The sequence below is a fragment of the Ranitomeya variabilis genome, chromosome 5 (genome assembly GCF_051348905.1).
Source record: "Ranitomeya variabilis isolate aRanVar5 chromosome 5, aRanVar5.hap1, whole genome shotgun sequence".
Lineage (NCBI taxonomy): Eukaryota > Metazoa > Chordata > Amphibia > Anura > Dendrobatidae > Ranitomeya > Ranitomeya variabilis.
The window spans coordinates 174,961,144-174,984,658 of NC_135236.1; the positions used below are offsets into that span (position 1 = coordinate 174,961,144).

Genomic DNA, 23,515 nt, shown 5'->3' on the forward strand with positions numbered 1-23,515 from the left:
CATTGTACTATTTAATGTTTTTGCTTTTATACTGTGTAAGAATTTTTATAGTATTGAAATGTATTTGAGATGTATTTATGTCAAATTGAGTTTGACGAGACCCTGCTTTGCAGAGACACATCTGTTTGTAGTTAAGTAAGGAATAGTGGAATCTGTGTAAATGTGGATCTCCAGGATAAATGCTGTACTTGGCTTGTAACACTATATTATTTATTTTGTAAGAAGTGTAATGATGTATGTTCATTGTACTTGTGATACTATTTATTTTGTAAGAAGTGAGTTGATGTATGATCATTGTACTATTTAATGTTTTTGCTTTTATACTCTGTAAGAATTTTTATAGTATTGAAATGTATTTGAGATGTATTTATGTCAAATTGAGTTTGACGAGACCCTGCTTTGCAGAGACACATCTGTTTGTAGTTAAGTAAGGAATAGTGGAATCTGTGTAAATGTGGATCTCCAGGATAAATGCTGTACTTGGCTTGTAACACTATATTATTTATTTTGTAAGAAGTGTAATGATGTATGTTCATTGTACTTGTGATACTATTTATTTTGTAAGAAGTGAGTTGATGTATGATCATTGTACTATTTAATGTTTTTGCTTTTATACTCTAAGAATTTTTATAGTATTGAAATGTATTTGAGATGTATTTATGTCAAATTGAGTTTGACGAGACCCTGCTTTGCAGAGACACATCTGTTTGTAGTTAAGTAAGGAATAGTGGAATCTGTGTAAATGTGGATCTCCAGGATAAATGCTGTACTTGGCTTGTAACACTATATTATTTATTTTGTAAGAAGTGTAATGATGTATGTTCATTGTACTTGTGATACTATTTATTTATTTTGTAAGAAGTGAGTTGATGTATGATCATTGTACTATTTAATGTTTTTGCTTTTATACTCTAAGAATTTTTATAGTATTGAAATGTATTTGAGAAGTATTTATGTCTCTTACAGAATAATCCCAAACCAACTACATATAAAACGAAAAATCTAATATAAAATAAAACACAATGCCCTGATTACAGAGTAATCTCACACCAGTTACATATAAAAATGAAAAATCTAATATAAACCAATACTGGGATAATAATCACTGTATCAAATTAACATTAGCAAACTATATCAAAAGGGGAGAGCAGACACACAGGGAACAGATGCTGACAGCTGGCAGCCAGGGAGGGGAGGGGTTACACACTCTTGATACACTTTGATAGGGGCGGGTCCACCTGTCAAATTGAGTTTGACGAAACCTCCCTATGCTCTACTACTCCCATGTCCAGCACCATGCGCACCCACGCAGGAACCTCGCACACCTAGACACCCACACACTTTCTGACTCTATCCTACCACTGTCCTCTATATCCTCACTCCACGACACAGACACTGCCTCTGCTTTCTACAATGCCACTCTTGCATCAGCTATTGACACGGTCGCCCCTATCATGCATAGCAGAGTGTGACGAACCAATAGACAACCCTGGCACAATAACATCACTAAAAAGCTTCAGCAAGTATCCAGAATTGCAGAATGGCGTTGGAAGAAAACGCATTTGCAAGAAGATTTCACTTCACTCAAACAAGCAACACTGGCATTCAAATCAGCTCTCACCTCTGCTAAACAGGTTGTTCAACACTTTTAACTCCCTCCTCCACCCACCACTGCCCCCTCCGAGTTCCCTAATCGTTGCCGAGGACTTTGCCACACACTTCAAAAATAAGATAGACCAAACAAGGCAAGTCTTTGTTGTCCAACCACCACAACCCGTTTGTATGAGAGACCAATGCCCAAACCCCATAACTTCACTCTCCAAAATCTCTGAAGGGGAGCTTGCTCATCTTCTCTCCAAATCACACCTCACAACTTGTGCACTTGACCCCATCCCATCCCACCTCCTCCCCAACCCCACCACCACACTAATCCCATCCCTAACCCAACTCTTCAACCTATCACTAACTTCTGGTACCTTCCCCTCTGCCTTCAAACATGCCACAATCACACCTATCCTCAAAAAGCCATCCCTCAACCCAAGCGGTATGTCCAGCTATCGCCCCATATCTTTGCTCCCATTTGCTTCCAAACTCCTTGAGCAGCATTTCCATGCTGAACTTTCCTCTCACTTTGCATCTAACTCTCTCTTCAACAACCTACAATCTGGCTTCCGTGCCCACCATTCCACTGAGACTGCCCTGACCAAAATTACTAACGACTTACTTACAGCTAAAGCTAACAGACAATTCTCTATACTCCTCCTCCTAGACCTGTCCTCTGCCTTCGACACAGTTGACCACTGCCTTCTACTACAGATCCTCTCTTCCTTTGGGGTCAAAGACCTTGCCCTATCTTGGATCTCCTCATACCTTGCCAACCACACATTTATCATTTCCTACTCCCATGCTGCCTCTTCATCTCTGGCCCTCTCTCTGTTGGACTCCCCCAAGGCTCTGTCCTAGGACCCTTACTCTTCTCAATCTATACACTCAGCCTGGAACAACTCATAAGGTCCTATGGCTTCCAATACCATCTATATGCCGATGACACTCATATCTACCTCTCTGGCCCAGATGTCACCTCTCTGCTCTCCAGAATCCCAGAGTGTCTATCAGCCATATCCTCCTTCTTCTCCTCTCGCTTCCTCAAGCTCAATGTGGACAAATCTGAACTCATTATCTTTCCTCCACGCATATCTTCCCTACCTGATCTATCTATCAAAATAAATGAAATCACACTTTCCCCCGTCTCCAAAATCCGCTGCCTCGGAGTAACCCTTGACTCTGCCCTGTCCTTCAAACCGCACATCCAAGCTCTCACCACCTCCTGTCGCCTCCAGCTCAAAAATATTTCCAGAATCCGTCGTTTCCTCAACCCACACTCTACCAAAATGCTCGTGCATGCCCTAATCATCTCCCGCCTCGACTACTGCAGCATACTCTTCTGTGGCCTACCTTCTAACACTCTCGCACCCCTCCAGTCCATCCTTAACTCTGCTGCCCGACTAATTAATGTCTCTCCTCACTACACTCCTGCTTCCCCTCTTTGCAAATCCCTTCACTGGCTCCCAATTTCCCAGCGTATCCAGTTTAAATTACTAACACTGACCTACAAAGCCATCCATAACCTTTCTCCTCTGTATATTTCCACACTAATCTCTCAATATCTTCCCTCACGTAATCTCCGGTCCTCCCAAGGCCTCCTCCTCTCCTCCACGCTTATTCGCTCCTCACCCAGTCACCTCCAAGACTTCTCCCGAATATCACCCATCCTCTGGAATTCAGTGCCCCAACACATCCGGTTATCCACTACTTTTGGATCCTTCAAAAGAAACCTGAAAACCCACCTCTTCAAAGAAGCTTACAGCCTGTAAAGACCACACGGCCACCTCAACACCATTGGAGCTACTGCAACCCTCGAACTACTGTCTCCTTCCCCATAATCCTGTAGAATGCAAGCCCGCAAGGGCAGGGACCTCTTCCCTCTGTACCAGTCTGTCATTGTTAGTTTTGTTTACTGTAAGTGATATTTGTATTTTGATGTAAACCCCTTCTCATGTACAGCACCATGGAATCAATGGTGCTATATAAATAAATAATAATAATAATAATAATAATGACTAGTGTTGAGCATTCCGATACCGCAAGTATCGGGTATCGGCCGATACTTGCGGGTATCGGAATTCCGATACCGAGATCCGATACTTTTGTGGTATCGGGTATCGGTATCGAAACAACATTAATGTGTAAAAGAAAGAATTAAAATAAAAAATATTGCTATACTCACCTCTCCGACGCAGCCTGGACCTTACCGAGGGAACCGGCAGCGTTCTTTGCTTAAAATGCGCGCGTTTACTTCCTTCCGTGACGTCACGGCTTGTGACTGGTCGCGTGCCGCCCATGTGGCCGCGACGCGACCAATCACAGCAAGCCGTGACGTAATTTTCAGGTCCTGAATGCCTAATTCTAGGCATTCAGGATTTGAAAATTACGTTACGGCTTGTGATTGGTCGCGTCGCGGTCACATGGGCGACGCGACCAATCACAAGCCGTGACGTCACGGGAGGCAGGAAACGCGCGCATTTTAAAATTACGTCACGGCTTGTGATTGGTTGCGTACCGCCCATGTGACCGCGACGCGACCAATCACACCAAGCCGTGACGTAATTTCAGGTCCTGAATGCCTAATTCTGACGTCACGGAAGGCAGTAAACGCGCGCATTTTAAGCAAAGAACGCTGCCGGTTCCCTCGGTAAGGTCCAGGCTGCGTCGGAGAGGTGAGTATAGCAATATTTTTTATTTTAATTCTTTCTTTTACACATTAATATGGATCCCAGGGCCTGAAGGAGAGTTTCCTCTCCTTCAGACCCTGGGAACCATCAGGGATACCGTCCGATACTTGAGTCCCATTGACTTGTATTGGTATCGGGTATCGGTATCGGATTAGATCCGATACTTTGCCGGTATCGGCCGATACTTTCCGATACCGATACTTTCAAGTATCGGACGGTATCGCTCAACAATAATAATGACAGGTTCTAAAAAGGCTGCGCGGTCTTCTTAATTGCATGGTCCCCCATCTGTCAGCACTCACACAACGGCGCATACTCCCACTATGTTTCATATAAAGACACAAAGCGGTTCGGCTATTCCCGACCGACATCGTCTTGTGCATGCGCAGTGTGTGCCCGCCGACCCGGTGACTATGATCCGGAAGTCATACAAAACACTTCCCGATTGTTAAGCGCACATACAGTACATACATAGGGACGCTGAGCACGGCTTCCTTACACAGACACAGACCGTGTCCTTGTACGCACGTGCAGCGCCCCCAATGCCGCAGGGCCGAGGGGTACCCGGTACCGGGCCTCTGAGTCTCTGCTCTGGGGTTGTCACGGTGGCTAGACCCGGCCCGTGACCCTGCTGAGGGGCGCCCAATGAAAGGTGTGGAATATGGTGGTGGTGCGGTGCAGTAAATAACGAGGACACCAGGTTGCAGTCTCTTTACCTCTTTACTGAAGGCTTCAGGTGTCCAATCCAGGGCACTGTTAACTGGGCTGTCTGAGACCGGCCGGTCCGAAGGCACATCAGGAGTCCCCTTCACAGGTGGGAATCAGCGTCTACCTTCTAGCGCCTGTGTGTTGTAGTCCTTCCCTGCTGAGCACCCTGGGATAGTCCTCACAACTGCTTCTGTCTGTCTCTGATGCTCGTTCTCTCCGTCCCCCAGATGATATGGCTAGGACGCACCCGTATGACGAGGTAGGCCTGGATTTCTTCCGGGACTCTAGAGTCGCCCCTCTCCCACAGCTGCCTCCGTTGTCTGCTTAGGTGTTTTAGTGAGACAGCCAACCTATAATTGACTGTCCGGCCGTGGTTTGAAGTAATGCTTGTAGTCTCTTACTTGCTCGGCGTTCCGGCCACCGACTGTTGCCCCTCAGAAGGATGTTGCCTCGATCTTACAGCACGACTCCTTCTGGTTCTATCACTTCTTTGCTGTGTCCCCGTTGCTCACTGGTTTGTGCTATTCTTAGGAGTCTGCCAGGATCCCATCCCTGACAGGTCCTCTCACTAGCTCTTCCCTGTTACTTCTCCCTGTCTTCCTGTCCAACCCCCAGTTTTACCAGAGTGTGAGGAGTGGCCTACTAGATAGAACCACTCCCCCTGGTGGCCGGAGTGTGAAGTGTAGTGTGAGTGTTACCTGATCAGGTGAACTCCTTTAGTGCAGTCAGACGTAACATCACTCCCCCTTAGCGGCAGAGCGACGTTACTGCAACGACCAGGACTCTGGGGCGCTGCACACGGACACCCATCATCAGGTAAAAGGACGATATATTTTCCTTAATACTGGCCATAAGAGCTATCAGCCATTGCCAGGAGACTTACTATTCTTTGGAATTTCATACAACTACCTATATACTTTTTATTTTTACTAACTCATGGGCATTTATTCCAGGCAGAGACGTCATGCACATTTCATAAACTCCCATAATCGTGACTTACTTCTAACAGGTAAACCCTGGCCTGTATATATGTCTGAGTTATTGTATGCATTCTATTACATTGCAACATATCAATATGGGTCCCCATAAGAATAAGTAAAAACCTATACATAGTTACATAGTTACATAGTAAATGTTACATAGTTATTATTAAGGTTGAAGGAAGACTGTAAGTCCATCTAGTTCAACCCATAGCCTAACCTAACATGCCCTAACATGTTGATCCAGGGGAAGGCAAAAAAACCCCATGTGGCAAAGAGTAACTCCACCATGGGGAAAAAAATTCCTTCCCGACTCCACATACGGCAATCAGACTAGTTCCCTGGATCAACGCCTTATCAAGGAATCTAGTGTATATACCCTGTAACATTATACTTTTCCAGAAAGGTATCCAGTCCCCTCTTAAATTTAATTAATGAATCACTCATTACAACATCATACGGCAGAGAGTTCCATAGTCTCACTGCTCTTACAGTAAAGAATCCGCGTCTGTTATTATGCTTAAACCTTCTTTCCTCCAGACGTAGAGGATGCCCCCTTGTCCCTGTCTCAGGTCTATGATTAAAAAGATCACCAGAAAGGTCTTTGTACTGTCCCCTCATATATTTATACATTAAAATAAGATCACCCCTTAGTCTTCGTTTTTCCAAACTAAATAGCCCCAAGTGTAATAACCTATCTTGGTATTGCAGACCCCCCAGTCCTCTAATAACCTTGGTCGCTCTTCTCTGCACCCGCTCCAGTTCAGCTATGTCTTTCTTATACACTGGAGACCAGAACTGTGCACAGTATTCTAAGTGTGGTCGAACTAGTGACTTGTATAGAGGTAAAATTATGTTCTCCTCATGAGCATCTATGCCTCTTTTAATACATCCCATTATTTTATTTGCCTTTGTAGCAGCTGCCTGACACTGGCCACTGAATATGAGTTTGTCATCCACCCATACACCCAGGTCTTTTTCATTGACGGTTTTGCCCAGAGTTTTAGAATTAAGCACATAGTTATACATCTTATTACTTCTACCCAAGTGCATGACCTTACATTTATCCCCATTAAAGCTCATTTGCCATTTATCAGCCCAAGCTTCTAGTTTACATAAATCATCCTGTAATATAAAATTGTCCTCCCCTGTATTGATTACCCTGCAGAGTTTAGTGTCATCTGCAAATATTGAAATTCTACTCTGAATGCCCCCTACAAGGTCATTAATAAATATGTTAAAAAGAAGAGGGCCCAATACTGACCCCTGTGGTACCCCACTGCTAACCGTGACCCAGTCCGAGTGTGCTCCATTAATAACCACCCTTTGTTTCCTATCCCTGAGCCAGCTCTCAACCCACTTACACATATTTTCCCCTATCCCCATTACTCTCATTTTATGTAACAACCTTTTGTGTGGCACCGTATCAAAAGCTTTGGAAAAGTCCATATATACTACGTCCACTGGGTTCCCTTGGTCCAGTCCGGAACTTACCTCTTCATAGAAGCTGATCAAATTAGTCTGACATGAACGGTCCCTAGTAAACCCGTGCTGATACTGGGTCATGAGGTTATTCCTCTTCAGATACTCCAGCATAGCATCCCTTAGAATGCCCTCCAGGATTTTACCCACAGTAGAGGTTAAGCTTACTGGCCTATAATTACCGAGTTCAGTTTTTGCCCCTTTTTTGAATATTGGCACCACATTTGCTATACGCCAGTCCTGTGGTACAGACCCTGTTATTATGGAGTCTTTAAAGATTAAAAATAATGGTCTATCAATGACTGTACTTAGTTCCTGCAGTACTCGGGGGTGTATCCCATCCGGGCCCGGAGATTTATCAATTTTAGTTATTTTTAGACGCCGCTGTACTTCCTGCTGGGTTAAGCAGGTGACATTTAATGGGGAATTTTTATCACTAGTCATTTTGTCTGCCATGGGATTTTCTTTTGTAAATACTGATGAAAAAAAGTCATTTAGCATATTGGCTTTTTCCTCATCCTCATCCACCATTTCACCCAGACTATTTTTAAGGGGGCCAACACTGTCATTTTTTAGTTTCTTACTATTTATATAGTTAAAGAATATTTTGGGATTATTTTTGCTCTCTCTGGCAATGAGTCTCTCTGTCTCAATCTTTGCTGCCTTGATTTGCTTTTTACAGAATTTATTTAATTTTTTGTATTTATTTAATGCCTCCTCACTACCTACTTCCTTTAATTCTCTAAATGCTTTCTTTTTGTCCCTTATTGCGCCCCTTACAGCTCTATTTAGCCATATTGGTTTCCTCCTATTTCTAGTATGTTTATTCCCATACGGTATATACTGTGCACAGGTCCTATCCAGGATGCTAATAAATGTCTCCCATTTTCTTTGTGTATTTTTGTGTCTCAGGATATTGTCCCAGTTAATTGCACCAAGATCCTCTCTCATCCGTTGGAAATTTGCGATCCTGAAGTTTAGTGTCCTTGTCACCCCCCTACTACCCATCTTATTAAAGGTTACATGAAAACTTATTATTTTGTGATCACTATTCCCCAAGTGACCCCCAACCCTTATATTTGATATGCGGTCTGGCCTGTTGGTTAATATTAGGTCTAGCAGTGCCCCCCTCCTTGTTGGGTCCTGAACCAGTTGTGAAAGGTAATTGTCTCTCATAGTTGTCAAAAACCGATTACCTTTGCTGGAACTGCAGGTTTCTGTTCCCCAAATATACAAATATGCATACACTTTCTGTTTGGATCACTGGTGGATTCTACATATATGTCCTCAACTGGGACCACACGAACGGGTCCTATGTATGTATACATGGGCTTATAGTTAGAAGTATGTTTACTTGCAATAATCTACATCCATGATGTCATATGTATCTCTACTTGCGTTCTTTACTCCATAACGATTTTAAATGTAGGAACATGTATTCTTATGTAGTATCTCAGATTAGGAAGGTCCCTCGTGGTACCCTTAGTCACTTTTCCGATTGGGTTTTCCAACATTTCAATTTTAGTACTTCACGTATATTTTTTTTATATGCTTTTTTGTGATTTACATAACACAATATATGTTTTTGTGTGTATTTCCATAACAGATTTGGCTTGAAAAAGGCATGTGAGTGCCAAAACGTCGCAGCAAAATATATCTGTACTTACCAGCGTCTTATGTTCTGTATTAGTGGTGGACGTTTTGCCTTTTTTTGTTTCCACTTGAATCATTAATAAACTGTTACTTATTGAGTGCCGAAGATCACTACTTTTCTGGTATCTTTTGCGTTTTCTTCTGAGCACCGAACTCTTTTTACAGTGAGCACCCCCCTTTTTTCTAAAGTATTACTGTGCATGCACCGGCGGCGTCATCTTACTGTAGAAAAAACAATTCCTCCTCTAAGATGGCGCTGCCCGCGCAGTAGCAGCTCTTGGATCACAGCTCTAGACACTGATAGCTGCTGCGCAGGTGCGGGCCGTGCCATCTTGGAGGAGGAATTTTTTTCTTCTCCAGTATTGCCACACTAACCATGCGATTATGCTGCAGAGCAGGTGTCACGGTTGGCACCTGCCTGCAGAAGTGTTTTTTGTCTCTTTCTTCCGTATGTCAGGCATTCATTATGTAAACTAGGGGGCAGGTCAGTGAGGGATCAGCGACCTGTCAGCAGTCTGCATCATGAATATCTAATCAGAGCACCACATGCACCAAACCCGCCACAGCCCCGCCCCAGAGCACAGGCATATCATTAACTCAAAACTTAAAATAAAGATTAAAATAACAACCAGAAGACGGATTTCATCAACCAAGGTGTCATTGTAATCAGAATAACGGCGCCGACCTGACACTGCCTGTAGTTTACTGTGCAAAATCCTGCTGATAGGTTCCCTTTAACAATGGGTCAGTTAAAAATGGATGAAACTTTGATGGCAACTAAAGTACTCTATCATTCTAGTCTCATCCGGATAGCACTAGTTCGTGTCACATGGATGTGTGAATGTAGCCATACTCTCGGATAACAACAAATCTAGGCACTTGTGACATCTTTGCGTGAAACGGTTATTGACATGTCACCTGCAACAACATAGCAGGTATTAATGCACTTATGAGCTGACGTGCCTTTACATCACATTAGTGCTCAGTACTGAGGCTGGATAACCTGATGGATTTAGGATTTATTTATCATTAGATATTTGTCAGTTATTTAAAGGGGTTTGATCCAGCCAGCTTCAGTGCCCCTGCACTCCTCGAATGTTGTAGGTGCACGGCTGCCGGCCGAATCGTCAGTCATCATGGGCGCACCAACCACCCCCCGGCAATCAGAAAGCCGGGAGTCTGAGGAGCGCTGCGCTCCGTCCTGAACAAAAAACTGGAGAAAACTCCATTAAAGCATTAGAAAGACAAGTGAAAAGATAGTGAGATGTAGGTGGCAAGACCCCATCCAATTATTAGAAATAATTAATGCTTTGTTGTTGTTGTTTTTTTTTAATTCTAGGATAATTGGTATCAATTTAACAAACTGCAAGTATGAGAGTGGTAAGTGGATTAAATGCAATCACATACAATATTATAATGATAATTTGGCTCTTTTGCATTGATAGACCCATAATGAGTGGTTCTATGGTGAAAAAAATGATCCGATCAGACGGCTTACAAACTGTGGATTTATCATCTAACCATGCTGCCCATATGTAACCATTGTGCAGGGACAGATCTACTAATAGAGACTAACAAAGAATCCAGTAGACTCAGCAGAGGAAATTGTGCTGTCAAAAATTGAATATTTTTCTTCAATGAGTCCCCTGTAATTTACATAACAGTCTTATCAGTAGTGTTGAGCGATACCTTCCGATACTCAAAGGTATCGGTATCGGATGGTATCGGCCGATATCCAAAAAATATCGGATATCGACGATACCGATACCCGATACCAATGCAAGTCAATGGGACACAAGTATCGAAAGGTATCCTGGATGGTTCCCAGGGTCTGAAGGAGAGGAAACTCTCATTCAGGCCCTGGGATCCATATTCATGTAAAAAATAAAGAATTAAAATAAAAAATATGGATATACTCACCCGTCCGGCAGCCCCTGGACCTTACCGATGTAACCGGCAGCCTCCGTTCCTAAGAATGAGGAGTGAAGGACCTTCGATGATGTCGCGGCTTGTGATTGGTCGCGTGACCGCTCATGTGACCGCTCACGCGACCAATCACAAGCCGCGACGTCATCGCAGGTCCTAAACTCACTGCATTCTTAGGAACGGAGGCTGCTGGTTACATCGGTAAGGACCAGGGGCCGCCGGACGGGTGAGTCTCCTCTCCTCCAGACCCTGGGAACCATACACTGGGAACTTCCGATTACGATTTCCGATATCACAAAAATATCGGAACTCGGTATCGGAATTCCGATACAGCAAATATCGGCCGATACCCGATACTTGCGGTATCGGAATGCTCAACACTACTTATATATATAAGATATATAATAACAAAACTTTATCAGTAAAACTTGTAAGGAGACAATTAAAATCAAGCTGCAAAGATACAAAAGACCAAAATCTGATTCTTCAGAAAGGAATACAATACTGATTCAAGGGAATCTGTTACCAGGGTTTTGCTTCCTCATTGGAGAGCAGCACAATGTAGAGAAAGATACACTGAATCCAGCAATGTATCACTTAGTTTACTGGGTGCAGCAGTTGTGATACAATCACAGTTTTTAGATGCAGCAGGTAGCAGACCTAAGAAAGCTAATTTCACTCACACCTCAGCTTTCTGTGTACGATGTATATTGACATTAAGCTGCTAATAAGTGCTGTGGGCGAGATTGGACCAGGATGATGCAGGGCAACTAGTCCGTCAGTGATAAACTCCTGCTGATAAAACGCTCAATGTATTGAAATGACAACGCACAGCCTAATAAGTGACACATAGCTGAAATCAGTGTCTCAGCCCCAACCTCATGCTGCCCTCAGAGTACTTACAGTGGCTTGTGAAAGTATTCACCCCACTTGGTATTTTTTGTGTTTTGCTACCTTACAACCTGGAATTTCACTGCTTTTTTTGAGGGTTTGCATAAGCTCATGTAAAGAACATGCCTAAAACTTTGATGGAAACAACAAATAGTACAAAATAACAGAAAACTTCAGTGTGCATAACTATTCATCTCCTAAAGTCAGTACTTTGTAGAGCTTCCTTTTATGGCAATTACAGCTGCAAGTCACTTTGGATAAGTCTCGATGAGCTTTCCACATCTTGCCACTGGGATTTTTGACCATTCCTTAAGGCAAAACTGCTCCAGCTCCATCAAGATAGATGGTTTCCTCTGGTGAACAGCAATCTTCAAATCTGACCACAGATTCTAATTGGATTAAGGTCTGGGCTTAAGGTACCGTCACACTAAACGATATCGCTAGCGATCCGTGACGTTGCAGCGTCCTGGCTAGCGATATCATTGTGTTTGACATGCAGCAGCGATCAGGATCCTGCTGTGATATCGCCGGTCGTTGATTAGTTCAGAACTTTATTTGGTCGTCAGATCACCGTGTATCGTCGTGTTTGACAGCAAAAGCAACGATACCAGCGATGTTTTACAATGGTAACCAGGGTAAACATCGGGTTACTAAGCGCAGGGCCGCGCTTAGTAACCCGATGTTTACCCTGGTTACCAGTGTAAAATGTAAAAAAACAAACAGTACATACTCACCCTCTGATGTCTGTCACACGTCCCTCGCCGTCCGCTTCCTGCACTGACTGTGAGCTCCGGCCGGCCGCAAAGTGAAAGTACAGCACAGCGGTGACGTCACCGCTCTGCTGTTAGGGCCGGCGCTCAGTCAGTGCAGGAAGCGGACGCAGGGGGACGTGAAGGTGAGTATGTAGTGTTTGTTTTTTTACATTTTACACTGGTAACCAGGGTAAACATCGGGTTACTAAGCGCGGCCCTGCGCTTAGCAACCCGATGTTTACCCTGGTTACCCGGGGACCTCGGCATCGTTGGTCGCTGGAGAGCGGTCTGTGTGACAGCTCTCCAGCGACCAAACAGCGACGCTGCAGCGATCGGCATCGTTGTCAGTATCGCTGCAGCGTCGCTTAGTGTGACGGTACCTTTAGACATTTACACATTTCCCCTTAAAGGGAACCTGTCACCACGTTTTTGGAAGATGGGATAAAAATAGCGTTAAATAGGGGCAGAGGTGGGCGTTACATTAGTGTGTGTGTTATGCGTTTATTACCCACCTAAGTTGCCGAAATAACTTTGCAAAGTCTCCGTTTTCGCCTGTCAATCAGGCTGGTCAGGTCACATGGGCGTGGTGTCTTCACCCAGATTTGGCGTAGTTTTCCGTTGGTGGCGTAGTGGTGTGCGCATGCCCAAAGTCCGGAATCCTCTTCCAGGGGATTTAAAATAGCGCGGTGTTCGTTATTGCATTGGTGATCGGTGGGCGCGGCCATCTTCCTTTGGCCGCGCGTGCGCAGAAGCGGCGCTCTGCTGGCCGCGGCTTCAGGAAAATGGCCGCGGGATGCCGCGCGTGCGCAGATGGATATCGCGGCGGCCATTTTCCTGAAGCCGCGGCCAGCAGAGCGCCGCTTCTGCGCACGCGCGGCCAAAGGAAGATGGCCGCGCCCACCGATCACCAATGCAATAACGAACACCGCGCTATTTTAAATCCCCTGGAAGAGGATTCCGGACTTTGGGCATGCGCACACCACTACGCCACCAACGGAAAACTACGCCAAATCTGGGGGAAGACAACGCCCATGCGACCTGACCAGCCTGATTGACAGGTGAAAACGGAGACTTTGCAAAGTTATTTCGGCAACTTAGGTGGGTAATAAACGCATAACACACACACTAATGTAACGCCCACCTCTGCCCCTATTTAACGCTATTTTTATCCCATCTTCCAAAAACGTGGTGACAGGTTCCCTTTAAACCACTCGAGTGTAAGTTTACCAGAATTCTTTAAGTCATTGTCTTGTTGGAAGGCGAACCTCCATCCAGTGTAGGACTGGGATGCCAAGGGCCCACCAGTAACATTGACTTTGGGGGGCCCACTTTTCACCTGCATACAAATATTACACTACCCTTGTCACAAATTTACTTCTATCTCTATTTATTAATAAACTGGGTAGTTTGGTTAATGAATGATGAGATGCTGCTTTTTTCTGTACAGAGTAAATCAAGTGAATTATGCCAAGTACTGCCCATACAGTGAGGTTGGGGGCCCAGATCTATACGGGGGCCCAGGTCTGCACAGGGGCCCATCGGGGGATTCCCCTGTTACCATGTGGGCCAGTCCGAGCCTGCCTCCGTCCCAGTCTCAAATCACTGACAGACTGAAACAGGTTTGCTCAAGAATATCGCTGTATTTCGCACCATCCATCTTGCCCTCAACTCGGACAATTTTTCCTCCCCCCCCCCCAAAAAAAAAAGTTTAAATTTTTTTGTACAGCTTGAAAGTTTTGATCAGCTTTTGGTCATCTAGGCTAATATAGGCAAAGTTTGGGTGGGTCGGGACGTGGCTAAGTCTGCCCGCCTAATTCACGAAAATGTATGCCACTTTAGTGGTGTAAATTTCTCCAGAATTGTAGTCTGGTCCCTGATTGGAATACATCTGTGACGGAGACGCACCGTACTGGTAAGATGAATCTAATTTATTAAGCGTTGTGTACTTCTTAATGGTTAAGTGCATCTTGCTCCTGCACGCCCATCATTATGACTTGTGTGTACAATGCCGCTCTTATTGAATCGTCCCCTGAGGGTTATATGGTTCCATGAGGAACGTCGTAATTATGAGAGAAATGTATTGGAACCTTACTTATCTCCTCTATATTGCTGTTCCTATATCATCACAATTTGTTTCTATGATTTGTCTTTTTCATAAGCATTTGACAATATACAGTACATTACCAAATATTATATACTTTACTGTTACTGTTATTTCAAGAAACCTATTTTGTTCTTTTGTATAGTTCTTTGTCCATTTTTATTTTAATTGTCGCTAAAAAAGGTTTAGTTATTATATAACTGATAGGACTATTATATAAGTTATATTTAAAGGGATTTTCCGGGACTATTTAATTTTTGTACATGCAGATAGTTACTAGCTATCTGCCTCTTGTGCCCTCAGCCAGCTCACAGCTGTTACGGACAGCTTCTCCCGGCAATTCTGCAGCTTCCGGTGACACTATGTTGAAAGAGCAGCTGCTCCTCTTCCGCTCTGGTTAATTGATGGGGTGGGACTGCCAATGTCATGGTGACTGACAGCCGGCTAAGTGTGGGGAACCGACTGTCAATCAGCATGACGTCAGCAGTCACACACCGTCCACAGAGCAGAGAAGAGGAGGAAGAGCTACTCTGTTAATGTGATCGCTCTGAGCCAGTGCTAGGCATAACAGCCAGGTAAGATCCACTGTGTCCCAAAATTACAAAAATTGCCACTTCAATATGCAATATACAACTCGATAGGGGCACTAATTGTACTGCCACCTATAAGACGCGAACCATAAATGAATTAAAAATTAATATTTATTGGAAAAATTAAAACAAAATTATAAAAGGCTACTAGTCCATATTTAATGTAAACATACCCCAAGGGGGCTTCTTAGCCCCATGAGAAAAAAAATCAAGCAGTCCCAGATAACCCCTTTAAATCAGTATCATAATAGCTTCTGTCTACAGGGTGCCAGCCACATAATACTGTAAGTCGGTGTTTTTTTCTGAATTTTTGTGTAATCCATACTTCTGGACCTTTTTCTACTGGCCTTGTTACAGATAAAAGATGAGTGGGGCTTACCAGGAGGGGAATGGACACCCTCAGGCCAACAAATTTACTGAGACTGGTGTCGTAAAGGCTGCTGAATATAAATAATATTTGTTAAGATTTTGTCACATTTTATTCCAACAGACTGCTGATTAAGGATTCCCCACAAAGCTTTTTAGTCATGAGGGGAGTTCACCTCACATCTACAGTGGTCATATCAGAGTCAGGTATCAGAATCAGGTATCAAAGTCAGGTATCGGACTCAAGTATCGGAATCAGGTATCAGAGTCAGGCATCGGACAGAGTATTTCTGATGTTTGACTTTGATATGTGATCATGTCCTAAAATGAACACTGCAGTACAAGAGATGTGGTGCACTCCGCATGGAAAAAGGTGCAGGCTGAACACAAAGTCACAGTGTCTATAGAAAAAACAGCCGCACACTCAAGACTTGCAGGTTTTTACGTGAAAGTTGTATTTTTTATTATTAGTACAGGCATCACCAAATGCTTATTAGTGTTCAGAGAAAAATTGGTGATGCAGCACCAATGTGACGGACTCAGTGCTACAGGACCCTTGCAGACTCCGCCCACTCCGGACTGCTTCTTCACCTTTTCTACTCTCCATTAGAAGTGTGGTTTTGACAAAGACCAGTCTTGGTCGAAACGTTAACCGTAACTTAAAGTATCCGTCATTTTCTCTGAACACTAATAAGCATTAGACACTAAAATGAACACTGTACACATGCCCCGCTCATTAGTAACCTTCATGTGTACATTACAGACTCCAGGTACCGTGTGAGGGACGGGACAGGCTATAGGCTTTCTTCTCCATATGAATGCACTTTCTCTAATTGTATAGATCAGGGGTGGGGAACCTCAGGCCCCAGGGCCATTTACGGCCCTCGATGACCTTTTATCAGGCCCCCGAGCAGATTCTCAGGGACCACATTCTTGGCAAGGAGTTGTATTTTGATTGCCACAAGCTCATTAATTTCTTCTTGCTTTGTTAGCACACACACGCAGTGTTCACTACTGAACACTGAAGGGCATGCAATGAAAGATTACGTCCTGAAACCAGTTTGTACGGCCCCCGAAGGGTGGTATAATTATCCAAATGGCCCTTGGCAGAAAAAAGATTCCCCACCCCTGGTATAGATGGACATATATGTTAGTCTAACCTCAGCCGAACACGGACAATTACCGTACTTTATGTGTTTGGGGGTGTCCCAACTCTTCACTGATTGCAGATGTCAAGAGGAAGAACCATCAGGCATGTTGCATCCGATCCACTCGGCTTCTAAATATTTTTCACTGATGAGATGTCGGATCTAAGGGGCATACTATGCAGGATGCTGACAATTACATGGATGATTTTCTGTGATCAAAATGTTCCTTGTGTTAAAACGTCTTCCAGGGGCATGGTTATATATGTGTTTTCTCATATAAAAGCTGTGGCTCTGTTCACACTGGCTTCCAGTTTTGGCGGGGTCATTATGTGAAGATGTTAGATTCCTCATGATGTGATTTTCCCCCATTGACTTTGTAGGTTGATTTCCATAATAAAAATGATATGGGTGGCCTAGAGAGATGTTCTGCAACCACAAAATTTGCTTGCGTTTCAGTGCGTCGTGCTGCGCGCGTTAGTGATCTGAAGGAAGTCGGGGATGAAGAGGAATGGACGGTTTACTGGACAGACTGCTCAGTCTCATTGGAGCGAGTAATGGACATGAAGCGATTCCAGGCAAGTTCTCAAGCAAATAGCTTTCCATATAGAAATATTCAGATTTTTCTTCATTATCACTGACTATATATTTTTATATAGAAAATCAACCACTTCCCAGGAATGAGTGAGATATGCAGGAAGGACTTGTTGGCAAGAAACATGAATCGTCTGCTAAAGCTTTTTCCGAAAGAGTATAACATCTTTCCACGAACATGGTGCCTTCCTGCTGAGTGAGTACCAGATTTTGACTTACGGTAATAATTATAAGTAGGTATGAGCGGGCTGTGAAAAAAGCAAAACGAGGACAAGAGCAGGACATTTGCCCTGCAAACAAATCTGGATAGGGGAATGACTTAAAATGACAGGGTAAAAAAAAATTATAATCTTGAACAAGGAGGCGGACCTCTAAGTGGAGGAGGAGGTGGAGGTGAACGTAGCGATAGGTGGAAGAGGCGGAGGAGGAGTAAGCCAACACTGTTTTGTTTTTTTATTTTTTGGGGGATACTCTGAAAACAGCCTTGTTGGGGGTCCTCTGCAAAACAAGCTCTGTGGGCGCACGCTACATGCAGACAGTGTAATAATCTGTTGGCCACTCTCTCTCCGTATATAGACCGGGTAATACTCTGCACTTTTTTGGGGTGCAAAGAATGAGGAGAGCATCAAATAGGGGACATGGCTGTGTTGCTGGTGGCAGTGGCGTACCTGCTGCAAGGAGACGACGTGGCCATTCTGTGCCTACTACTAGCCCAAGTAAAACACCTTTCTCTGGTACACACAAGCACACTATGACATATATTGAACATCTCCCATGGGTACCCATAACCTTTTCCCTCCTTTGGGGCATATATGACCTTCTATCACTAAGAGACTTATGAAATATATTTATAATACTATCTATCTCTGAGCCATTGCTAGAGAACCTATACTTTCTCGTATAACCACCCACTGGCACGATTCAGTATATTGCCTGGTTTCCCTTTTTGTTGTAACATATTCCATGTATTAAAGATTCACGCCAACTTTGAGTAAAAAACTTAAAACATACTGACCAATGTTTACTGAATGTTTTATTATTTTTATTTTTTTTTAATTATGTTGATTGTATTATCTATAATGTCACTCATATGAGTAAAAAGACACATACCGGTATATTCTTTGTGATTATTTCCTTCTTAGCACATTGATGTATTTTTAATTACATATAGAAATCCTTGAAAAAGGCTTAAACGCCGAAACGTTGGATATAAGTTTCTGTATGCCTATATGTCGGCTGTGAATTAAAATTTCGTTATATTCATCGACTCATGAAGTGTCATGTTTTGAGTGCCAAAGGTTACCTTTGAAAATGTCTTGGATATATTCATGTTGAAACAATATATGTCCAAACACCCAGGTGACTTAAAAGAATGGGTTGCGGATAGGGATGAGCAAACCCCAACCGGAAACTTCGGGGTTATACCAAATTTCAAACACAGGCTTTATACTGTATGTCCGGTTTCCTGTTCGGCTTCTCCAGTCTAATAAAGTTTGTTAAAAGGCTGCATCACAGCCAATCAACATGCTTTTAGACTGTGGGCATGTCTGGAGTCATCAAAGCCATGACAAATATTGGCATGGCTGTGATTGGCTGACACAGCACATTACACAGCCTGTATAAAGGCCAGGTCACAAGTGCCGCCACCATTATGCTCTCATTAGTGTAGGGATAGGATGCAGCTGGAGTGAGGTACAAATTCTGACTGTGCACTCTGCAAACACAATGATGTGAGTATTCTGCAACCCATATATGTTCTATTTCTGTGGCAAAAAGCCACTGTGTGTACTCTGCACCCTCCGATTGTGGGAATACTGTCCTTTAAACTGCTGTGTATATACTGTAACCCCCGCCTGTGGGAGTACTTTAAACTGTTTTGTAAACACTGTAACCCCCGCCTGTGGGAGTACTGTCCTTGAAGCCGCTGCGTGTACTCTGTACCCCTCGCCTGTGTGATTACTGTCCTTGAAGCCGCTGTGTGTACTCTGCACCCCCGTCTGTGGGAGTACTGTCCTTGAAGCTGCTGTGTGTACTCTGCGCCCAGCGTCGGACTGGAGCACCTTGGGCCCACCAGAGAAAATCATTCTTGGGGCCCACTATGTAGCTACATAGAAATAGATACAAAACCACCAATTGTGCAGTAAAAAGCGCTAATATCAGGGTATAATATAAGGTAGTTCACATCTTAATTATGTAGCAAGGGTTGAGGTAGCCCCCTCACAGAATATAATTTAGCCCCCTCACAGAATATAACACAGTGCCCTCTCATAGAATATAATGCAGCACCCCACAAAATATAATGCAACCCCGTCAGGTATGACGCAGTCCCCACCATAGAATATAATGTAGCACCCTCATAGGGTATAATGCAGCCCCCTCATATGGTATAATGCAGCCACCACAGAATATAATGTAGTCAACTGAGAGAATGCAGCCCCACCACAGAATATAATGCAGCCCCCCATAGAGTATACTGTAGCCCCCTCACATAGTATGATGTAGCCCCCCCATAATATAATGTAGTCCCCTGAGAATAATGCAGTCCCCCCACAGAATATAATGTAGGCCCCTCAAAGTATAATGCAGCCCCTCTCCACCCCCATCATTGTCCTCATCACCACCTCCATCATTGCCTTCTCTCCCACCACCCCTATCATTCTCCCCCACCACCTCCATCACTGCCCATTCCACCACCTGCATCATTGCCTCCTCCCCCACCATCGTGCATTTCATCACCTCCATCATCACCTCAATCATTGCCTCCCCCCACCACCATCATTGCCCATCACCTCCATCATTGCCCATCACCTCCATTATTGCCTCCCCCACCACCATCATTGCCCATTTCATCACCTCCATCACTGCCTCTCACCACCATTGCCCATCACATCACCTCCATCACTTCCTCCCACCACCATTGCCCATCACCTCCTTCATTGCCTCTCCCCACCAACCATCATTGCCCATCACCTCCATCATTGCCTCCCCCACCACCATTGCCCATTTCATCACCTCCATCATTGCCTCCCACCACCACCATTGCCCATCACCTCCATCATTGCATCCCCCGCCACCATTGCCCATTTCATCACCTCCATCATTGCCTCCCACCACCACCATTGCCCATCACCTCCATCATTGCCTCCCCCACCACCATCATCATTGCCTCCCCACCATCATTGCCTATCACCTCCATCATTGCCTCCCATACAATCATTACCTATCACCTCCATCATTGCCTCCCCTCACCCTCATTGCCCATCACCTCCATCATTGTCTCCCCACCATCATTGCCTCCCCACCACCACCATCATTGCCCATCACCTCCATCATTGTCTTCCCCCCACCATCATTGCCCATCACCTCCATCATTGTCTCCCCCCACCACCATCATTGCCCATCACCTCCTTCATTGTCTCCCCCCCAATATCATTGTCCTTAACCACACACAGAGCTCACCGCAGCTGCAGCTCATCACACACACACTCACACACACATACACACACACACACTCAGTCTCACACACACACACACACACAGGCACACAGCACAGCTCACCTCCCCGCAGCAGCAGCTCATTCCAGCAGCCTCTTCCTCGCTGGATTCCTGGAAGCTTTCTGACTGAGACAGCAGAACGCTGGATGATGACGTCATCCAGCTGGTCTGTCTCAGACAGGAAGCAGGACGCCGGGAGGTGAGCTGCTCTGTGTGAGTCTGTGTGCCTGCGTGTGTGTGCGGTGCTGTGTGTGTGTGTGTGTGTGTGTATGTGGTGCGGCTTTACATGCGTGCAGTGTTAGCTGCACCCTGCAGCTAACGCTGCCCGCTATTAAAGAGAAATGGTATTCACACCTCTCCACGCCCATAGGGGCGTGGGGAAGCGTGAATATTCATTTGGCTTTAGCAGCGGGGACAGGATCCTGTCTCCAGCAGCTGCTACTGGCACAGGGCGGGCCCCCTTGACTCGGGGGCCCTATAGCCACTGGCAAGGGGCCCCTGGAGCAGTGGGGGCCCTAGACAGCTGCTGGCCAGTGTGCCAGCAGGTGTCAGTGCCTGGGCCCACCGGAGAACGCTCCGGTTCTCCGGTGGGCCAGTCCGAGCCAGTCTGCACCCCCACCCGTGGGAGCACTGTCCTTGAAGCCGCTGTGTACTCTGTACCCCCGCCCGTGGAAGTACTGTCCTTGAAGCCACTGTGTGTACTCCGTACCCCTCGCCTGTGGGATTACTGTCCTTGAAGCTGCTGTGTGTGTACTCTGCACCCCCGCCTGTGGGAGTACTGTCCTTGAACCCGCTATGTGTACTCTGCACCCCCGCCTGTGAGAGTATTGTCCTTGAAGCCACTGTGTGTACTCTGTACCCTCCGCCTGTGGGAGTCATCTTGTTGCCATTTCTAGGCCACAAAAAAATACTTTTTCACTAGTAGCAGAAAAACTTGGCACTCAGGTTTGAGTAAAAGTGAAATAGATTTATTGTCAATCCATATAGTATAACATTTCGGTCTTTTCAGACCTTCATCAAACAGTGACAAAATAATGACAAAATGTAAGTGAAAACATCAAACATACATGTCATATGAAAGAAAATGTCACCATACAACATCGGATACAATACATCTGTATAGGCCTAATGGCTCATTCAGAGATCCACAATGAACTTCTGGAGCGAGTTTGCTGCACTGAAAGTAAAGGGGACGAATAATATTGCACGCCCCACTTTTTAGTTTTTTAATTTCCACAAAAATTTAAAATAAGGCTACTTTCACACTAGCGTTGTACGACGCACGTCGCAATGCGATGTTGCGACGTATCAACGCATACTGTGGAAGCGCCGCACAACGGGGGCAGTGGATGCTGTTTTTCCACACATCCGCTGCCCCATTCTGAGCTCCGGGGAGGCAGGGGCGGAGTTACGGACGCGCATGCGCAGTCGGAAATGCTGCACACGACGCACCAAAAAACGTTACATGCAATGTTTTTTGGTGGCGACAGTCCGACGCAACCGTCGCACGACGGTTGCAATGTGTGGCAATGCGTCGCACTGCGTCACTAATAAAAGTCTATGGAGAAAAAAACGCATCCTGCAAGCAATTTTGCAGGATGCGTTTTTTCTGCAAAACGACGCATAGCGACGTGCAGTGCACGACGCTAGTGTGAAAGAGGCCTAAGCAATAAATTTTGTTCAACTTCACAATTGTGTTCCACTTGTTGTTGATTCTTCACCAAAAATTTACATTTGGTGTCTTTATGTTTGAAGCATGATAAGTGGGAAAAGTTTGAAAAGTTGGAGGGGCCGAATACTTTCGCAACGCACTGTATATAATGAAAAAATGTTAATCCCTATATGTAGTAATGATATAAATGAAAAATCAAGAGCTAGGTAAGCCCATGTGAACCACTCTTAGGACCTGAGATAAATTACCATATAGGAGAGAAATATCGCTATAAGGTATATGTAGTCCTAAATGCCTAATGATGATAAATATCATCCACCTGTGTGTAATCAAGTCTCCGTATAATTGCACCTGCTCTGTGATAGTCTCAGGGTTCTGTTTGAAGCACAGAGAGCATCATGAAGGCCAAGGAACACAACAGGCAGGTCCGTGATACTGTTGTGGAGAAGTTTAAAGCCGGATTTGGATACAAAAGGATTTCCAAAACTTTAAACATCCCAAGGAGCACTGTGCAAGCGATCATATTGAAATGGAAGGAGTATCATTCCACTGCAAATCTACCAAGACCCGGCCGTCCCTCTAAAATTTAATCTCAGACAAGGAGAAGACTGATCAGAGATGCAGCCAAGAGGTCCATGATCACTCTGGATGAACTGCAGAGATCTACAACTGAGGTGGGACAGTCTGTCCATAGGACAGCAATCAGTCGACACTGCACAAAACTGGTCTTTATGGAAGTATGGCAAGAAGAAAGCCATTTCTCAAAGATATCCATACAAAAGTATTGTTTAAAGTTTGCAACAAACCACCTGGGAGACACACCAAAAATGTGGAAGAAGGTGCTCTGGTCAGATGAAACCAAAATCAA

At 44.7% G+C, this 23,515-nt stretch overlaps 1 protein-coding gene across 6 annotated transcripts in view; it reads left to right on the forward strand.

Moving 5' to 3' along the window:
- Positions 1–23,515, forward strand: part of TTLL13 (tubulin tyrosine ligase like 13) — a 128,047-nt gene that overhangs the window by 52,829 nt on the left and 51,703 nt on the right. For all 6 annotated transcript variants that reach the window (XM_077263539.1, XM_077263541.1, XM_077263538.1 and 3 more), the window contains 3 exons: positions 10,455–10,495; positions 17,346–17,464; positions 17,546–17,676. In XM_077263539.1, coding sequence (XP_077119654.1) covers positions 10,455–10,495; positions 17,346–17,464; positions 17,546–17,676 — 291 coding nt within the window. The remainder of the gene's footprint in view (positions 1–10,454; positions 10,496–17,345; positions 17,465–17,545; positions 17,677–23,515) is intronic.